General features: G+C 40.3%; 1 protein-coding gene across 9 annotated transcripts in view; it reads right to left on the minus strand.

Annotated features, from left to right (window-relative positions):
- Nucleotides 1-21,797, minus strand: part of VPS13B (vacuolar protein sorting 13 homolog B) — a 775,932-nt gene that overhangs the window by 132,689 nt on the left and 621,446 nt on the right. For 8 of the 9 annotated variants that reach the window (XM_043880234.1, XM_043880239.1, XM_043880237.1 and 5 more), the window contains 2 exons: nt 19,546-19,753; nt 19,065-19,249 (listed from right to left, as the gene is read on the minus strand). In XM_043880234.1, coding sequence (XP_043736169.1) covers nt 19,065-19,249; nt 19,546-19,753 — 393 coding nt within the window. Of the gene's footprint in view, nt 1-5,587; nt 6,496-19,064; nt 19,250-19,545; nt 19,754-21,797 lie in introns of those variants that run through there. The other variant, XM_043880240.1, reaches the window with a different exon arrangement.

The following is a 21,797-nucleotide window of genomic DNA, read 5'->3' on the forward strand; positions in this document are numbered from 1 at the left end:
TCAAAGAATGGTTCAAAGTTGGCTTATACAGAAAATAACATTTCTAAGGCTAAATATTTTCCAATCAACAAATGTAAGATAAAACTGTGAATCCAACTTTATATTTCAAGATCATTGCACTGAAATGAAGTTTTGAGAGTTGTGTTAAGAAAACTGGTTGTAGTGAAAATGAGTCCTTTGAGAATCCTGGTTTAGTTTAAAAATAGCAAGACCCACAAAAGTAAAGAACAACTATGTTGTTGTCTCTTCACTGAAAAAGGCCTTTGATGAGTATTATTTAGAGGCTGTCCCCTTGCACACTGGAAAAGCAACCACTCCAGTCCAATATATGATATAAGAACTATTATCAAGAAAAAAACACTTATCAAAATTCCTTGTAATAGAAGCCTAAAACTGAAATATTACTTAAACATTCTGAGCATCCCCCTCAGTGATTCATTATTATATGGCTGATAAAGCAGTGAAAAAAGAATTGCCATATGCAGTGATTTATTTAAGTCTAGACTTTTTTTTTTCCTTTATTTTTATTAGCTGGAGGCTAATTACTTTACAATATTGTAGTGGTTTTTACCATACATTGACATGAATCAGCCATGGATTTACATGTGTTCCCCATCCCGATCTCCCCTCCCACCTCCCTCCTGGGTCATCCCAGTGCACCAGGCCTGAGCACTTGTCTCATGCTTTTAAAACACTGTGACACCAAGATAGAGAAAACTGTCTGACATGTACTTTGGTTTCAGTTTTGTAAAATATAAGAGGATCTCTCTCAGTAACTAGTTGTACAGGTAATGAAACAGACAATATCCTTTTATAATAATGGTAAAACTAATAAAAATGCACTGTAGAGTGGAATATAGAATTTGGTTACAAAGTAAGAGTTAATTTCAAGAGTCTGTGTTTGAAGGAGGCTGCTTTGGACCATCCCATGGATGCCAAAATTTAAGAAACAATGATCTCATGTAAAAGTATGTTTCACAAAGGGCATCTTTCAGTAGATTATCTTCAGTAAGTTATGGCTGTCTGAGCTGTAGCTTCCTTAGTAAAATATGAATAATAGCTTTTGTACTGCTGTGAGAGTTAGGTGAGGTGGGCTTCCCAGATGGCTCAGGGGTAAAGAAATTGCCTGCGAGGCAGCGAGGGAGGATCCCCTGGAGAAGGAATTGGCAACCCATTTCCGTATTCCTGCTGGGAAAATCACAAGGACAGGATGTAGCCTGGGGGGCTAGTCCATGGGGTTGCAAAGAGTTGGCCACAACTGACTAAACAACAACAATCATATAATGCTCTTAGCAATGGCTGGTGCTAAATAAGAAAACAATAAATAATGAATGAGAGGAAAAAAAGTAAAAAACTACCTTTTCCAATCTTGAAACCATAGGGTCTTTTGCCAAGTTTGTTTTTAGTCCTTGGAATACTACAAACATTGATACTTAAATCAACTGATATATATTTATTTTGATAAATAGTATTTATCATGGATTGTTTGCTAGTACACAAGAGCATATGGATACTGACCAAACCTTCATTTATGCCTTGTCGTTTTCATCTTACAACCTTGAAAAACTGACATCTTGCCTCTAATTTCTTCTGTCTCCAAGGAATGAAACTTATCGCTCAAAGACTCTCTACCTCTAAGTCCTCTGACGAATAGCTTCCTCCATAGAATTCAGTTCAGTTCAATTCAGTTGCTCAGTCGTGTCTGACTCTTTGCGATCCCATGACCCACAGCATGCCAGGCCTCCCTGTCCATCACCAACCCCCGGAGTTTACTCAAACTCATGTCCATTGAGTCAGTGATGGCATCCAACCATCTCATCCTCTGTCACCCTCCTCTCCTACTGCCTTCACTCTTTCCCAGCATCAGGGTCTTGTCTAATGAATCAGCTTTTTGCATTAGCTTTAGCTTCAGCATCAGTCCTTCCAATGAATATTCAGGGTTGACTTCCTTTAGGATTGACTGGTTGGATCTCCTTGCTGTCCAAGGGGCTCTCAAGAGTCCTTTATTTATAAAATACTTTATTGCTAAAATTGCTAACCATAATCTAAGCCTTTAACAAGTTGTAATCTTTTTACAATAGTAACATCAAAGACCACAGATTACCATAACAAATATAATCATAATGAAAAAGTCTGCAATACTGTGAGAATTACCAAACAGTGACACAGAGACCAAAAGTCAGCAAATGCTGTTGGAAAAGTGGTGCTGATAAACTTGCTTGAAGCAGGATTGCTATAAACCTTCAATTTATAAAAACTGCAGACCTGTGATAAGCAATAAAGTGACGCACAATAAAAACAAGGTGTATCTGTAGTATCCTCTAACTTGCCTTTCCCTCTGTAATCAGCCATGGTTGCTGCTCAGCTTGATAACCTTAATAACTACCCTCACAGAACAAAGTGCTTGTGGAATAAGCCCAAATGTCTCAGCATAGCCTTTAAAATCCTCTACTACCTGGCTTTAAGCCTACTTTTCAAGCTCATCAACTACTATATGAACTTCCTTCCCTGTACATCCATTAACACTTAGTGTATAACACTGGGTGATAGTTGCCTATGTGTTTGTTTCATGAAGCTTGGATTGTACAGTCCTGGAGATAATGCTTATAAGAACATCCTGTAAACAGTATTCATCATTGTCACTACCTTTTGGTCCTTTCCCTCAAGTCCACTGGACAGTACAGAGACTAAGTGAATAAGAATTCAAAATACCCCACTTTTATTACAGTATAAATTATCGACAAGAGACCCTATGTCGTGGCCACTATTCTTGTTGACGTGTGGCCCACATCTGCTCATCCCCTCCTGACTACACCTACTTTATTGCTGTCTATCTCTGCCTTTTACCTTTCTGTACCTCTGCAATAAAGAGTTTTTTGGTTTAAAAAAAAGTGCTAATATCCAAATGTTCAACAACTGATGAATGGTAAGTAAGGAAAATATGGTAAATCCAAAAAACGTATGACTATTTGGTAACAAAAAGTAATGAAACACTGATTCATGATTTAAATGGGTGGACTATGAAAACAATATACTAAATGATAGAAACCAGTCACACACAAAAAGCCACAAATTATATGATTCCATTCACCTGCAATGTCCAGAACAGGTAAATATACAGAGACAGAAAGCAAATTAGTGGTTGGTAAGGACTTCCCTGGTGGCTCAGACGGTAAGCGTCTGCCTACAATGCAGGAGACCCGGGTTCGATCCCTGGGTTGGGAAGATACTCTGGAGAAGGAAATGGCAACCCACTCCAGTACTCTTGCCTGGAAAATCCCATGGACAGAGGAGTGTGGTAAGCTATAGTCCATGGGGTCGAAAAGAGTTGGATAGGACTGAGTGATTTCACTCAAGGGCTGGAAGAGAGGGAAGACTGGAGAATGATAGCTGAAGGGTACTAGGTTTCCTTTCAAGATGATGAAAATATTCTGAAATAGACTGTGGAGATAACTGTACAACTCCATGAAAACTGCTAACATCTGCTGGATCATTGAAAAAGCAAGAGAGTTCCATAAAATCATCTACTTTTGCTTTACTGACTATGCCTTTGACTGTGTGGATCACAACAAACTGAAAAATTCTTAAAGGGATGGGAATACCAGACCACCTGATCTGCCTCCTGAGAAACATGTATGCAGGTCAAGAACAGTGGAATCAAGATTGCTGGGAGAAATATCAATAAACTCAGATACGCACATGACACCATCCTTCTGGCAGAAAGCAAAGAAGAACTAAAGAGCCTCTTGATGAAAGTGAAAGAGGAGAGTGAAAAAGTTGGCTTAAAGCTCAACACTCAGAAAACGAAGATCATGGCATCTGGTCCCATAACTTCATGGCAAATAGATGGGGAAATAATGGAAACAGTAAAAGACTTTATTTTGGGGGGCTCCAAAATCACTGCAGATGGTGACTGCAGCCATGAAATTAAAAGACGCTTGCTCCTTGGAAGAAAAGCTATGACCAACCTAGAGAGCATATTAAAAAGCAGAGACATTATAGCTTTGACTAGATGGACCTTTGTTGGCAAAGTAGTTTTTCCAGTAGTCATGTATGGATGTGAGAGTTGGGCTGTGAAGAAAGCTGAGCACCAAAGAATTGATGCTTTTGTACTGTGGTGTTGGAGAAGACTCTTGAGAGTCCCTTGGACTGCAAGGAGTTCCAACCAGTCCATCCTAAAGGAAATCATCCTGAATATTCATTGGAAGGACTGATGCTGAAGCTGAAACTCCAATACTTTGGCCACTTGATGTGAAGAACCAACTCACTGGAAAAGACCCTGATGTTGGGAAAGAATGAAGGCAGGAGGAGAAGGGGACAGAGGGTGAGATGGTTAGATGGCATCACTGACGCGATGGACATAAGTGTGAGTAAACTCCAGGTGTTGGTGATAGACAGGGAAGCCTGGCGTGCTGCAGTCCATGGGGTCACAAAGAGTCAGACAGGACTAAGCGACTAAACTGATGAAAATACTAAGAACCATTGAACTATACCCATTAAATGCATGAATTGCATGGTTTAATAATTGCATCTCAAACAAGTTGTAAAAAAAGTGCTAACAGTTTAAGAGAATCAAAATTCTTGACTTTGATGTTGCATTTAAAGTGTTGCTACAGGGGCTTCCCTGGTGGCTCAGTAGTAAAGAATCTACCTGCCAAAGCAGGAGATACAAGTTCGATCCCTCATCTGGGAGGATTCCACCTGATGCAGAGCAATTAAGCCCCCTCCAGCGGATCTTATAGAAGTTACTATATCCTTCCTTTTACCCTTGTTTTATTATATGTGTGCATGTGTATACAAACAAATGCATGCAACTGCGTGTGTGCATGCTCAGTCACTAAGCTGTGTCTGACTCTTTGCAACCCCATGAACTGTGGCCCACCAGGCTCCTCTGTCCATGGGATTTCCCTGGCAAGGCTATTGGAGGGGGTTGCCGTTTTCTTCTCCAGGGTATCTTCCCAAACCAGGGATCAAACCTGCATCCCCTGCACTGGCAGATGGATTCTCTACCACTGAGACACCTGGGAAGCCCCCTAACCATTGGACCATTAGAGAATTCCCAGACTCTTTGTTCTTAACTAGGCTATATTACTTCTTTGGACCTTACTTTTCTCTTTCTGTTTGTTACTGTCTCAACAATGTAGCTTTCAGGAAACAACTCAAACTTTTTAAACAATGATTTTTACTATGACTCTCATAGGGAGAAATACTTCTATTTGGGGGAGAATAATTCATAAAAAGATGATCATAGACCATCAGCTCATATTTACTGTCCTTTCCTTTTTTTATACCTCAAACATTTTTTAATACTGACCAATAAACATCAAACATGCTGATTTCTAGGCATCGTTCTTCGCTTCCAGGAAAAAATAAAAAACTTCCCCTCCCTCCTTTTTAAATGCAGGAGTATTTAATAGGAAAAGAGAAATAGACTAATAAAATTTCTACCACCAAATAAAGTGACAGGACAAAAATGACTTCAGTATTCTTGCAGTTTGCAAATGTTTTCCATTTGCTTTAAAAGCACGTCTTACTGACAGATTCCTTCTCCACCTCTTATTCTTTTGAAGCGCAAGGAATGCTAGCATTTCAACTACTTATTTATATATTTTATTTCAAAAATCTCATTTGCTTTTTAAGTTTTCTCCACAAATTCTGCCTTGGCAAACCATTCACTCATGGACTAGAAAGTGAGTTCTCTTACTGCACCGCAGACTGAGAGATGAATGAGTTTCACAAGCAGGCCAGAGGCAGAAGCGGGTCACAGGCTGGCTAGCACAGCAGACAGCAGGGACCTAGACCCCGGGGGTCACAGCTGCGACGCCAGCAGGCACTTCCGGTGTCTCCCGGGGGTCACAGCTGCGACGCCAGCAGGCACTTCCGGTGTCTCCCGAGAACTCTCCCTCCCTTCCTCCTCAGCAAACGAGTCCCAGTCGGCCCGTTACCTAAGAGCAGCCGCGTGATACAGTTCTGGACTCCGGGATGCTGGCAGCACAGCGTGCAGGGTGTGGGTTCCTGGGAACAGCCTTTTCTCTGCTCTTTGGTTCCCTCCTCTTCCTCTGACTGGACTGGGGACAAAAGGCTTGACACTCGTGCAGCCATCTTGGACCATGAAGGAAGAGCAAGTGCTGGGGACAGCAGATCAGCAGGAAGCAAGAAGACATCTGGGCCCTCACGACTTTGTAGACACGTATAGCCCTAGACCATCTGCCTTCAGGTTATTCTCATGTATGACAGGAAAAGAAGCTGGTTTTGCCTAAGCTGCTATTGTTCTGTACCTTCTATCATTCACATCTGAACCTAATCCTAATGGGCACAGAGGTCCAGTAGCTCAGGCAGGATTTCTCGGGATTCATCATTGAAGATTCATACATTTTACAGGCATCCATAAACTTTTTGAAACTGTATGTGAAGTCGTGTGTGCATTCATGCACTTTTCACGAAGAAGAGGCCCACAGCAACTCACTTAACTTTTCAGATCCTCAATTTTCTTTTCTGTAAGAAGGGGAGAACACCGCTCATTTCTGCAGTTGACTTCAGGAGCAGATATAAACTGCATACAGTGAGTAGCTTGGTGAACAGTGCCTAGCATGAGAGGTACTTCTCTTATTTCCCAAATTTTGTAAACAGTCTTATCGTATTTCCTATGAAGCTGAAGTCTAACTGACATCTATGATATGACTTCTCTTATTCACTCTCATTAAATTGCGATACTGGTTGTCAAGAACATAGATTATTTTTCTACAATGTCTCCTGCATTCATTTCTTTTTCTCCATACCAGTTATTATCCTTCATCTCCTCACACCCTACCCCTCCAGTTATAGCTTTTGCCATCTCTTCTCTGAGACCCCTAACAGGTCTTCTACTTTTTTTAAAATTAATTTCTTTTTGTGTGTGTGGTTATGCCACGTAGCTTGTGGGATCTTAGTTCCCCCACCAGGAATTGAACTCTGCAGTAAAAAGGCCCTGGCAGTGAAAGCACCAAGTCCTAATCACTGGATTACCAGAGAATTCCCAGGTCTTCTCATTTTTGGTCTCTTCTCACTCCATTCCACTCTCTACCAGGCTATCAGATTAATTTACCTAAGGTCCTGGACCGCCAATGGTTTTCCAATGCCCATCAAACAAAATACAAACTCCATATTCTAAAAGTAGTCAAGCTGTACAAAACAGAAGAACTTATGATTCATAAAAACCTAGATTTGAGTCTCTGTTTTACCTCCTTACTTGCTTTATGATCTTGGAAAGACTAGGTAACTTCTCAGAACCTAAGTAACCCTAGCTCTAGAGATAACAGGACCAACTGCACAGGGTTACAGAGAGGATACAAGAGATATGACATGTAAAAGGACACGTTTGGTGCCTGGTACATACCAGATGCTCAGTAAATGTGTTACTTTCTTTCTCTGCATGGAATGGTCGTAGACTAAAAACCCAAGTCTAAAGCTTATTCACTAATCTGTTACTTTCTTAATTTGTGCTGGTCAAACCAGATTATTTGTAAGCCCCCAAGCATAAATTCTGTCTTCTTTTACTCAATTTTGAAATTCTGCTCAGGCTCATCTTTTCTTCCTATACCCTTTCCCCTCATTTTATATGTTGAAATCCTATTTGGCCTTCAAGGATCCTCCCAATTGCCATCTCCTCCGTGGAGGCTTTTCCTGGTGTTGCCAGTCAGATATAAACTCTCCTTGCTTTAAAGGCATGTTCTCCAGGTGTCTCCCATATCAAATCACAGTTTGGTCTTGCCTTATTCTGTGTACTTGTTATTCCTCCTGAAGACAAGAGGTGCCTTGACAGCAGAACTAGAGCTCTCTCCTCCTCTGTGTATTTAATGGCCCAGATCTTTTTATCTGTATTTACTGAATTAAACCTCAAAATTCTCAGGCGGAGCTCTTTTTAATGTATTCCTAGATCCTTTTTTTTTAAAAAAAAAATACTTTTACAACACCATGAAGACAGGATGATTAAAAGCATATCCAGGGAATACTCTATTTTAGGTTCCCCTTCATTGTCCATAAAAGGAGGCAATGGCTTCTGGATGCAGAGCACTTAGTAGTCGATCCAGCACTGTTACCCATCATTCAAAACCAGTTATTTTTGTGTCCACTTAGTATGCAGGACTTTTTCCTTTCCTTTATTTTCTAAGAGTCTGGCTCTGCCTCTTACTTCCTCAAAGCCCGCAAGGCTTCTTTTTCTTTTCTGTATTTCAGCAACAATGAATCTCGTATCTGGCTTTGAGCACCCCTCCTAAAGATGATGGATAGGAGCAAGGCCTTCTGGGACACATTAGCACAGCTGCCAGTGGGCAGGAGGTGCTTATAAAATAAAAAGGCTCGGGATTCTGGGAACATATGTGCAGCTATAAGTGAACCGCCCAACACAGTTGAAAAGAAACACCCAAGAACACTTCCTTTTATTCTTTTTAAGTTGTGCGTGGAAGAGGCAAATCATATTAGATTGCAAGTAACTCTCAGAAGGATTCTTTTCCCCTGGTGTCACCATGTGCTAATATCATAACCTTTGCCTATCAGGTCCATGTGCTTTAGAATCATAGGAAGCTTGTAAAGTCAAGTTTAAAGCAGCAAAAGTCTAGTTTTTAATTTATTGGGTAATACTGAGTATTACTCTCTGACTTGGAAAATTTTTGCATGTAATTACAAAAAAAGAATAAAATCCACACAACTATAAGGTTTAAGGAAGCTTCAGTTCAAGCTGTAAATAAGTAAGTAAGATGTCCTTAGAAAAACCAAACAAATCACCAAGCTACAGACATTAAGCATCACATTGTAAACTCAATTTCAAACAGAAAATTATTTTATAGGTAAAGCTCTCATATATGGCTAGAACTGAGAAAGTATTTATAGAATCTGTGAAGTTGCTAATGTGTTACAGTCACTGCATTTAAAAAGGAAGCACTGACCAAGATAGATACTTGGGGAAAAGAAAATATCTCTTATGTATCTGTAAGACATAGAAACTTGCTTAATCTATCTTTTGGGAAGACACCTGGGGAGGAAAATGAGAAGATTTAAAAAACTGATGAGGTTTATCTCCAGGTGGATAGCTTGTGATGTGTAGAGAGAAACAGCTTTGCCAGATATTTGCAAAAGGAAAAGCTGGTGAGGCAGTCTTTCTTGAGACCCTGCTGGCAGTGGCGACTCTTCTCCAACACTACAGGGCACATATAAAAGGGTTCCCTCTTGCAAGAGCAGAATACACTGTGAAGATCTTCAGAGGTGGTCAGACAGGAGAGAAGCAACCGACAGCAAGAGGCCAGTACTGACCATGAGCTGGACCAGGCTAGCCAGGGTGGCGAATGAGAGCAGTAAGAGCTATGGCATAGGATGACTCCCTCTGCGGGTATCTGCAAAGCTCACAAATGACCCCTAATTCACAGCCATGTTGGGGCATTTGATTCCATCCCATGGCCTTAGCTGAACAGGCCAAGAGCTCCTGACGCCAAGTGAGGCCCATCAAGAATGTGGAACTGGACCAGAGGTTGGACTTGTAGGTGTGACTCTTGAGAGCCCTGGGACTTGTGGGGAGACCACCAGGTGGCCTGAGAAACAGGGCAGAAAAGAAGCTAGTCTGCTGAAAAAGAGTAAAGCAAACATGAGGAAAGAAGCAGAGAGAAGAAACAGCGGGTAAATACTCCCCTGGATTACTGTCTTCCATTCTCGGCCCTGTCCTTTACTAAAGGCCCAGATGCATCTTGCCCTTGGCCTCTAGGACTCCCCCACTGTCTCTTAACACAAGCTGTCAGCTCTCTTTTTCACCAGGCCAGCTTCAGGGGGCTTCTGCGATCCGCTGACCTGCTACCTTGCAGGCACTGATGGTGTAGCTGGGGGAAGGGGGCACCTGGTCTAACAGCCATTCTCAGTGAGAGCGTTTCACTGATCACATGCAGGGCCATGTTCTCAGTAAGTACTGTGACAGACTACAACCAGAAAAGTGTCTTTCTCAGAAAATAGGGCTTTCTTGGTCTGTCCCAGTAGAGCGGAGGGTCTCTGATCAGTCGAGGGGATAGGGATGAGGATGACGATGTGATAATGACAGCAGTTACTGAGTGCCGTAACAACTTACTGAGCCTTTAATTGTGTATGACATCATAGTGAGTGAGTGAAAGTCGCTCAGTCGTGTCTGACTCTTTGTGACCCCATGGACTATACGTCCATGGAATTCTCCAGGCCAGAATACTGGAGCGGGTATCCTATCTCTTCTCCAGTGGATCTTCCTGACCCAGGGGTTGAACCGGGGTCTCCCGCATTGCAGGCGGATTCTTTACCAACTGAGCTATCAGGGAAGCCGTGCCTGGTGCCTAACATACATTGTCTTTCCTTCTCCCAACTCTTCAAGGTTGAGAGTGGGGTTTTGTTTGGAAAGGTTTGTGACACACTGCACAATAGAGACGTCATCTGGGAGAGGCCAGTGTGCTGGGAAGGCACGTGCCGCAGGAGGGTACTTAGCATGACAAATTCATCATGATTTACGAGCTGGCTATGGGTCTTGCAGTCTCAAAAAATGCCCATGGCGTCCCAGCACTGGCTAGATTTAGGAATGCTGAATCATGTAACCAAGTTCACTAGAGACTTGATATATAAACCAGATGCCAAGTTATTAATTTACCATGAGATATATCACTGCCAAGCAGCCTGGATACTGATGCTGGCCTGAGAAGTATATGAAACTCTCTACGGACAGACTGCATCAGGAGTCAAACTATTAGCAAGATGTTTGGGTGGTTAGATGATCTGGATGTTAGACACAGAGATCTGACAGCGACTACATTCATCTCCATAAAGGTGATTTAAGCTACCGGGTGACCCAGAACCTCTCTGGATGCTGCCAAGAGGGCTTCTTCCAACAAATGCTTTCATGACCATCCTAGGCTTCTAGAACTGACCAGTTCTCCTTCTGAAGGAAAGGTTCTTTATTTAGATGTCGTAATACCCAAACTGCCTTCTGTGTCTGGAAGTCCTTTTATTTATTTAAGGTTATTTTGCATTTTGGTCTGATTCATTATTTCATGATTGAACAGTATGAAGCAAAAGAATAATTTTATTTTCTTTCCATATTTCTCAACAGAGTCCCGAACTATTACTCATACATGTCACTTATAATATAAATACTGTATTGTTTTACAAATACGGTAAAGAACATAAGTTTTGGAGTCAGAAAGACCTGGGATGAAATTCTGGCTCTTCCATTTTTAAGTTTAATAATTCAAGACCAGTTAATTTCTCATGGCCTCAGTTTCCCCACTTATAAAATGGGGATACTGTCCAGGAGGTCGTGGAGAGTCAGACACAACTGGGTGACTTCACTTCACTTTTCACTTTCATGCATTGGAGAAGGAAATAGCAACCCACTCCAGTATTCTTGCCTGGAGAATCCCAGGGAAGCGAGCCTGGTGGGCTGCCATCTATGGAGTCGCACAGAGTCGGACACGACTGATGTGACTTAGCAGCAGCAGCAGCTCACTACCCACAGCAAAAATGAGATTTGATGAGGTTATGTATTCTAAACACCTGACAGAGCTGGGTATAAAAAACAAAGACGATCATAACACTTCGGAGCAAAAATAACATAGATCTCAACCATTTAGATTCTCCTTGGCGTCCAACTATGCATTGTTTTGTTTGTTATTCTCCCAATGTGGTTTCACTTTGATTTTTATAATCATATTAGTGTTACTTTAAAAACTAATCGCCCTGACTTTTGAGTTGGATAAATAAAAATTAACTGGGCATGAGAACATTGATTTCTTTGGCTTACCATTCTCTTTCTCCACTAGAAATAAACAAATGACACAGTCTGCTTTTTGTCTTTTCTTCCTGTTATCCTAGAGAAGATATCTTTTGTGAACACTGGTCATTTCTTTTTCATGTAAGACATTTGCACCTAATTCTGAAGCTTGAAAATGCCTTCTTAACTATGAAAGTGCTATGAAATTATAGAGCTTTAGTAACAAACTTATTCTTTTTTTTTGCCAATTAATTCAATTTTCTCTTCTAAATAAATGTCATAATTCCTCAAATTACATGATTTTCTCCTATATAAACGTGTCTATCCTAATACATATTCATCTATTCTATCTCCTGCAATTGCATATGTAATTATGGCCTCTCTTTTCAATTAGATTATAATCCCTGCAAGAGTAGGGGCAGATCTTCTGTCTTTTCATATCTTCATTGTCATCATATGCTATATTCAAAAGGTATTCAACAATTATTTATTGATGATAAATGCTACAATGTGGAAATAAAAGTAACAGATATATATGTTTGTCTTCTCATTTGTTAATTATATTCACATTTTCTGAAGGTATAGATCTGAATTTAAATGTCTATTTCATTTTTCTAATGTAAGGTTTTGTGAACCTGTGTTTTTTCTCTAAATTACTTAAACATTTTTTTTCCCTTTTATCTGACTTTAACACCAGTAATCTTATGTACACCCTAGATATTTCCTACATTAAGAGAAACTTCTGACTTTAGCTCTTATGTCTTTACTTTTAATCCATACAGTATGTTATCCTTTATTTTACTTCTTTAACTTTACTTCACATCTGCTTAAATTGCTCCAGTGATCCCAGACCAATACTGAATGTTTATCTTGAATTGTAATGTTCAAGCTTTATACTCTTGAGATCCTTGGGGAAAGATGATTATTTAGTTTGGGCTACTGTCACATACCTAATGAAGATATCTAAACATTTAGTACAATATATAAATTAAAATAAATATAAAAACCAGAGTAATACAGTACTGAGAGAACAAGAACAAGCACCATGACTGATCTATGTGAGGATTAAAATCCCCATTACCAATTCCACTACAAAGTATGAATTAAAATTTTACAATCTGATAATATGGGTATTTCCAAAATGGAAACCTCAGTAAGCAGTATACACAACAGAATGAGGAGAGAGGAAAACCTACAGTATGTGCCAGACACAGTGCCAGAAATTTCTTATATTTCAGCTCACTTCAATAGCACATCTATTCTAGGCTGATGGTATTACTCTACCTTAAGGTGGCGCTAGTGGTAAAGAACCTGCCCACCAACACAGGAGATTCAAGAGGCAGGTTTGATCCCTGGGTTGGCAAGATCCCCTGGAGTAGGAAATGGCAACTCACTCCAGTATTTCTGCCTGGGAAATCCCATGGACAGAGCAGCCTGGGGGTTACAGTCCATGGGGTCGCAAAGAGTCAGACACGACTGAGCAACCGAGCACAAACACATTACTAACACTTAAAATTTAACGTGATAAAACTGAATGCAAAATATGCTCCTTTTGCTTTTTGTGAACATTAATTTCAGGGTCTTTATTCTGAACCTATGGCTAGTTTAACATTATAGAACCATTTTTCCATATTTTTCAGTACAATCACAAAATAAATTCCATAAAGTCATATGAGAAGCCTGGTTTATAAATCCCAATATTAATCATGGAAAGACATATAAACAAATACATTTAAGGAGTCTATGTAAGGTCAGTTTTTTTATGAACCAAATAGTACTGAAGGAAAAAAAAAACCCAAACTCGATTTTGTTTTTAGGACTAAAACCAAGGAGATTAACTTATTTTTGTACTTAAGAACTAGCCCCTGCCTAGGGGGCAGTGGGCTTGGCAGAGCAGTCAATGATCTCACCAAGAGCCCATGTAACGTAATGACATTAGACTGTGTGTTTATAGTAGGTAATACCACTGAAGCATAAAACACAATGCATCCTGACATAATTCAGTTTGTAAAACCAAATGCATTCAATAGCCCCATAAAATAATGGCAAACAATGGAATATGTCTGGATTACACAGAATAGGAACATAGATATCCATGTATCTATCCATGAATGGGTAGATATCCACCCATTCAATATACTGAGCATCTCCACAGCAGTGAGTACTATAAGGAACATAATGACAAATCAGATGTGACCATTTCCTTTGGAAACCTACAACCTAGGTGGGAGACAAGACATAGATGAGTAAAACGTGAAGACTAGGTGAGAAACAGCATAAACATGATGCCACGAGGTGTTACAGGACGTCAGAGAAACGCAGTATCATGGGTGGAGAGGGTGTCCAGGAGAGGCCTCATGGAATAGCTGGCACTGGAGCTGTCTGGAAGCGTGGGCTGTATTTCAGCAAAGAAGGGAGAGATGTCCAGGCATAGGGAGCAGTCCCAACGTGGGAGGCCACTGGCGGGAATGCCGCATAGGCCCCTTTGACCAGAGCAGAGATCGTGTGTAAGGGAAGGAAAGGCAAAGCTGGGCCTGGAGGTTTAGCAGGGCCCTCAAGGCCGGTCTAGCAGAGTGACAGGCCCACTGAAGGTTTTCCTCCTGGAGAAGGAAATGGCAACCCACTCCAGTACTCTTGCCTGGAAAATTCCATGGACAGAGGAGCCTGGGAGGCTACAGTTCATGGGGTTGCAGAGTCGGACATGACTGAGTGACTTCACTCACTACTTCAAGGTCAGTCTAGCAGAGTGACAGAACCACTGAAAGTTTTCCTCAGGGAATGACACAATCCACCTGTTCCTTTAAGAACTCAGTAAGGCAGGTTGGAAGGAGAAGAGATTGAAGGCTGAAATTCTACTTAGGAGGTTTTATCATGGTCCAGGCATCTGAATATGAAGGAGAAGTGGAGGGAAGGAAATTAACATTTACTGAGAGCTCACTTTTATAAACAGTGCTGCGATGAACATTGGGGTGCACTGCAGCACTGTTTATAATTGCCAGGACATGGAAGCAACCTAGATGCCCATCAGCAGATGAATGGATAAGGAAGCTATGGTACATATACACAATGGAATATTACTCAGCCATTAAAAAGAATTCATTTGAATCAGTTCTAATGAGATGGATGAAACTGGAGCCCATTATACAGAGTGAAGTAAGCCAGAAAGATAAAGACCAATACAGTATACTAACGCATGTATATGGAATTTAAAAAGATGGCAACGATTCACCCTATATGCAAAACAGAAAAAGAGACACAGGTGTACAGAACAGACTTTTGGACTCTATGGGAGAAGGCGAGGGTGGGATGTTCTGAGAGCATTGAAACAAGTATACTATCAAGGGTGAAACAGACTACCAGCCCAGGCTGGATGCATGAGACAAGTGCTCAGGGCTGGTGCACTGGGAAGACCCAGAGGGATGGGATGGAGAGGGAGGCAGGAGGGGGGATCGGGATGGGGAACACATGTAAATCCATGGCTGATTCATGTCAAAGTATGGCAAAAACCATTACAATATCGTAAAGAATTAGCCTCCAACTAATAAAAATAAATGCAAAAAAAAAAAAAAAAAAGAGCTCACTTTGTGTAAGGCATTTGTTTTAGCTTTAGTATTTCACTTAAATCTCGTGGAAAAAACTCTAAAAGGTAAACAGTGTTAACTCAGGTGTTCAGTTGAGGAAATTAAGGCTCCAAGAGGTGAGCAGTTTGCCTAAGGTCAAATACAATTTGCCTAAGTAAAATACAAAGGGGACAAGAGTCAGCAGCTGAGACTTTAATGTCCAGGTTACCTACACTAGACCAGGTTGATAAACAGACTTCTTTTCACAGGTTCTCTGCTATTAAGGATTGGGAGTTCAATATTTTAGCTGTGTCTCTGGTACAGACCTAGAGATACTTACATAGACTGGGAGAAGGATTCTGACAACACAGAGGTTTAACGCTGAATGCTAAAATTACGGAAATTCTTCTGCCCCAAACCACCACAGAAACCTGCCTGCCGCACAGATAGCTTCTAATGACTGGACAGTATCTCATCCATCTCTGAGCCCTCAGGAGCATGCCCAGGGTCTGGAACTGCCAGGGCTCAAGAAAAAAGCTGTCATGTTTCCACAGATGAGGTCACCCCAACCACTGGGATGAATTTTGCTCCTCACCAGGGGAATATGAGGCTAGGCCAGGAGCTCAGTAGCATGGTGACTTTCTGCCAGTCTTCTCCGTTCTTCCATCTCACGTGTGAGCTCTGGGTGTTCTTGCTTAGCATTGGGATCTAGCCTTCCCCTTCATCTTACAGGTACAACCCTGTCGTGCTTCTTAGACCAGCAGCCTTGTCTTTGAATTCTGCCACACATCAGTTCCTCTCACTCCAAGAAGATATGAAATACAGCAGGACCTCTCTGACACCAACTCTCGTCTTGTTGAAACCCGCCAGGCTTACCTCATGCGATGCTTATGCGCCAAGTCTACTGTAAAGGCCCCTGGACTGTCCCAGATCGCCTAGACTACTTCCGCTGGTCTGGAGAGTCATTAGACCCCAGCTCTTTTTGGTCTAGCCTATGCTTCCACGTGATGAAAAGACTTTTGGTGATAATCATTGTAATAGTACTGGTAGCACTCATACTTACATAGCATTTACTATGTGCCAGGCATTGTTCTATGTGTCTTATAAATATTCATTCCTATAGGCATTACATTATTAATAGCCTCATTTTATTGATGAAAGAAAAGCAAAACCTGCGGTCGAGAGATTACTTTACTTGTCTAAGGTGACACAGTTTGCAAAGAGAAGAGCCAGAATCTGAGCCCAGGCATTCTGGCTATAGTTCATTCCTATAACCACTCTGCTCTCTTGCCTCTCCAGTGGCAGTGAGAAGATGAAGAACATGTCATTAGTGAATGTACTTTCTAACTTAAATCCTCTGTTTAATACAACTGGTGTAATACTGCTACCAATGGTTATCAGGCTTAGGATAATTTTTAACTATAAATCTGAACCCTAGAATCAGTTACAGAAAAAGCCCTTCACATGACGCTGAAATGTTGATATATGAGTATTTTCATTGTGACTGAAAATACAACAGATGTTCTGCATTTAGGCTAGTCTAACAAGACAGTAGAATTCAAAGACAGCAAAAATAATCCAAGAATATTGGTAGAGAAGATAATCATGAATATGACTTTGACAGGCGGGGAAGCAAATGTGAACATTTAAAAATCAAAGTAGAGTTGCTACAAGGATAGATCTTAGAAGTCTTCATCACAAGGAAAAAAAATGAAAGTAGAGACAGTTGACATTGTGGCAAATTGGATAGTTCTGCACACTCTAGTTTATTTGACAAAATGACACATTTCATTGTTATCAATTCAGAAGGTGAACATCTGACTATATTATAATCAAAAATCTAAATAAGAATTAAATAAGCCTATAATAATACCTATGTTAACAGGTAGTGTGGACTCCTCTAATTTGTATTATTCAGTTCAGTTCAGTTGCTCAGTCATGTCCGACTCTTTGTGACCCCATGAACTGCAGCACACCAGGCCTCCCTGTCCATCACCAGTTCCCGGAGTTTACTCAAACTCATGTCCAATGAGTCGGTGATGCCATCCAGCCATCTTATCCTCTGTCGTCCCTTTCTCTTCCCGCCTCCAATCCCTCCCAGCATCAGGGTCTTTTCCAATGAGTCAACTCTTCGCATGAGGTGGCCAAAGTATTGGAGTTTCAGCTTCAGCATCAGTCCTTCCAATGAACACCCAGGACTCTCCTTTAGGATGGACTGGTTGGATCTCCTTGCAGTCCAAGGGACTCTCAAGAGTCTTCTCCAACACCACAGTTTAAAAGCATCAATTTTATTCTGACTTAAATATAGATCAGTCATTTAAAAAAAAAAACCTGGCTTATATTTATTTATGAGGGGCTGGAGATAAGCAATCAAGACATACCAGACAAGTGGGCAGTGCAGAGACCATAGGTCCTTGTGGGCTAGAGTAAGATACTGAATTCTGTTCTCAGTATCAGAGGAAGGTTTCAAAAGTTAGGGGAGTGAGGTAATCTCAACTACATTTTTAAAGGATCACTTTGGTTGCTGTTTGCAAAGCCCACTGTGGGGAGTCAAGGATGGATTCACAGAGACCAATTAGGAAGCTATTGTAGTAGGGAACAGAAGATGGTGGCTTGGACTCTGTACTCTATTGTACCAGTAGAAACAGCGAGAAGTAGATGGAATAGGGACATATTTGGAGGCAGAGCTGACAGGACATGTTGATAAATTAGATGTGGGGAGTTAGAGAAAAACAGCAATCAGGAATGCCTTCAAGTGAATGATTGTGTGATCAAGCAATAGGTGGAAGACTAGGAGAAAAGAAAATTTTAGGAGGAATTCAGATCTGTAGAATTAATAAGTAGAATAATAATACAGTGATATCAGCACTCAAGGAAATGATGGACAACAAACTTTGCATAAAATCTTACGGAATATAATCACTCATTAGATGGCTTTCCTATCAGCCTACCACCGGTCCAAGACCATTTTCAACTCTGGAAATGAAATGAAAATTAAGTCACCCCTTCCGGCCTTATGGGGACATATCTTATTTCCTAGAACAGTTCTAAAAATGCTGAAGGGTGTGAACACATGGTAGGTTATTCAGAAGATGTGTGGTGGGGGCTTCCCTGGTGGATCAGTGGTAAAGAATCTGACTTCCAATGCAGGGGACATGGGTTTGATCCTCGATCTGGGAAAATCCCACATGCCATGAGGCAACTAAACCTGAGTGCTACAACTACTGAGTCAGTGCTCTAGAGCCTGGGAACCACAACTTCTTAGCCCCTGGGCTCTATATGTGCTCTGCAACAAGAAAAGCCACCGCAATGAGAAGCCTGCACACTGCAATGAAGAGTAGCCCCCACGCACCACAACTAGAGAAAAGCCTGCGCCGCAGGGAAGATCCACCACAGCCATAAATGAATAAATCTTAAAATAAAAGAAAAAGAAACTGTCTGGTGAACTCAGTGACACTGCCTGTCCCATTACAGCTGGAGACCATGCAAGCTACAGGTCAAAGAGGAGAATCAAGAACTCTCAAAATTGCTGTGTACCGTGAGTCTGAAGGACTTCACTCCCTTATTTTAAAATTTCTAGTGTGCATGCGTCTTGTGTGTGTGTATGTGTACATATGTATGTTTGTATGTGCACATACATGTATATTTCTGAGACAACTGGCGGAAAAGATAGGTATGCTCCCAATATTTTTCCTATTATCTAATCAGCACCTTCCCAAGGTGTTTTTATTTTGAAAAGAAGAGTCATTCCATACCTGCAGCATGTCACCAAGGTCTGCTGTGCTAATGTCTGGATCTTCGGTGGTGTTGAAGGGCACGGGAGTTATGCGTACCAGGGTGAGCACTCTAGGTTCTGGGTATCTCCATAGCATCATCCCTGGGCTATCTTCGGTTTCATTGTAAAACAAGACTTCATAGACACCAGGCATTTTCAAAGGTTCTGTTAAATGAAAGTATAATTAATTGTATGCTTCTGAAGTGGGACATGCTGGTTTATTACAGCAAGAAAAAATTATGAATATAAAAGAAAAGAATATAAAGAAGCTGTCTGATCATGTTTATACGGTTTAGGATAGGAACAAATCAAGAATCTTCCCTTGAGAGAGACTGAAAGGCAAGGTACTGTTTTGGTATGGCAGGTATTCTATGCACTTAGTTTTCAAGTGATGTTGAACTGTTATCATTTCCCTAATATGGAGGTAAACACACAATCATAGTGAGGCTATTGCTACTTACCAGCATCCCGTATATATTGAAATAGACCTGTCCGTAGGTCATCTGAACTTTGTTCACTTTTAAATATCTGATTTTTTTCCAAAGGAGATGGCATTTGTGGAACTGCTTCAGAAACTTGCACTTCAAAATTTCCCTCCTCGTTAAGGTATCCGTTGAGTAATTCATGTAGAAGAACTAAGCAATTCAAATGTTCTTGACCCCAGAAAACCTTTAAAATCATATGAAAAATTTTACTGGGTTTAAATACAAATATTTCATGAGGATAATTAGGTACAATCAGATTTGAATTAGTTCAAGACTATAATTACATTTATTTTAATTACTGATAATAACCAACCTGTAATTTTTAAGAAGCAATTGACCTTTGGGATGAAATTCTTGGGCAAATACATAGAAACAAGAAAATCAAGCAAATCCTATAATGTGTGGGTAGCTATCAATTTTAAATGGTGAATTGATAGTAAAATAATGTAGATGAGAGGTAATGTTTATGAATTAACTTAGTTAAGCAGGAAAAGAACATTGAATACAGTATGAGAGAAGCAATGAAGATCCTTTCAGGTCAAAATATTAATAGTAATAATAGGTTTGTAGAATAGCTTCTATTTTGTCATGAGATTACATGAACACATCCTGCTATTAGGGTTCCTTTCTTTGTACTTTCACTCTTCAGAGAAAAAGAGAAGGAAGATGCTCAATGAGCCTGAACTCAAAAGGCTCCCAACTTCAGTGTTTAGTGAGAAAGTACCAACCAACACAGCCCTTGAGAACCAACTGCACAGGAGCTACAGTAGAGTTTCAGAACAAACTCTTGCTACTTCATCTAACAGAGAGGAGCGAGCGCCTCCCCTTTCTCTGCAGGTGAAAACTATTAGCCTATAACAGAAGGATGACCAGTAGGGAATGATGATTAATGTCAGAGGACTTAAACATTTAATAAAATTGAATTTCTCTGAATATTTTGGGTAAAAGCATTTCACCCAATTTCCAAGAGAACCAGGTAATACAGAAAAGAAGAAAAGAATATACAAAGGTAGAAAAGAATAAGCCTATGCTTTGTGGGCAAGTTTTAAACCATAAGTATAAGTCCTGCCTCTGGAATTAAGGCATCTCAGAAATGAAGGTAAGAGATATGATACTAAGTCTATTTTTTTCATCATCAATCTTATTTGTATTGAATCTGAAAAAAAATAGTGATAGGTGCAAAGTCAAGTTGGCGAGTCAAACACCATGGCTCCAGCTTTTAAAATGCCAAAAGGCTTTATAATGTAGAGATTATATACTTTGTTTTGCTTTTATTCTTGTTTTTAATGTGGAGTTCCTTTGCTTCGTTGGAAAAATGGTAATGCAATTAGTATTCTTGACAAAACAACACATAATCACAAGCTTAGTAAATATATGAAGATTTATAACATATATTAAAAATCTCCAGAATATAAAGCAGTAAGTCATTAGGCTCTGCCCACATCGAGCTCTGTGTCAGTAAGAAAACTGGTGAAACAGTGGAGGGAAGACAGCTTTTAGGTGAAAATAAGAAACTCATATTTACTATGCCTCAACTATTAACAAATTAGTCATTTTCATTTTCTATAACTCTGAATTTCTCAAGCTTTTTAGATCTGTGTCACATTTGGGGGACATCAAATCATACGAAAAAAACCTTCAAATTCTATCCAAATAGAAAATTATCAAGAAATAAATTGGATACCCTCACACATTCCACACTTGGCTGCAAATCAAATGCATAAAACATTGCAGTGTGAAGTTGTATGTCACGTTAGTCATCAGACAGCATAACAGCTAAACAACATGTCTTTAGGAAATGGCTCATATATTACTAATGACACTGTCTGAGACAGGCTGACTATAGTACAAAAGTCTACACATTAGGAAAAAGTTTATTGATTCAGCAATTCCAAACATGTCCTCACAATACTTATGTGCAAACATTCATAGCAGCATTATTCATAATAGCTAAAAGTGGATGGAATCTAAACATCCATCAACTGCTGAATGGATAAATAAAATGAGGTACCATCAATACAGTGGAGTATTATTTGGTTGTAAAAAGGAATAAAGTACTGGCACCTGCAGAAACAGGAATGAACCTTGAAAACATTATGCTAAGTGAAAGAAGCTATTCACGAAAGACTGCATTTCATGATTCCAACTATATGAAATGTCCAGAAGAGTCAGAGACAGAAAATAGTGGTCTCCTAGTTCGGGGGAGGGGATCAGAGGATGATGGGGAG

Source organism: Cervus elaphus, chromosome 21 (assembly GCF_910594005.1).
Source record: "Cervus elaphus chromosome 21, mCerEla1.1, whole genome shotgun sequence".
NCBI classification, from domain to species: Eukaryota; Metazoa; Chordata; class Mammalia; order Artiodactyla; family Cervidae; genus Cervus; species Cervus elaphus.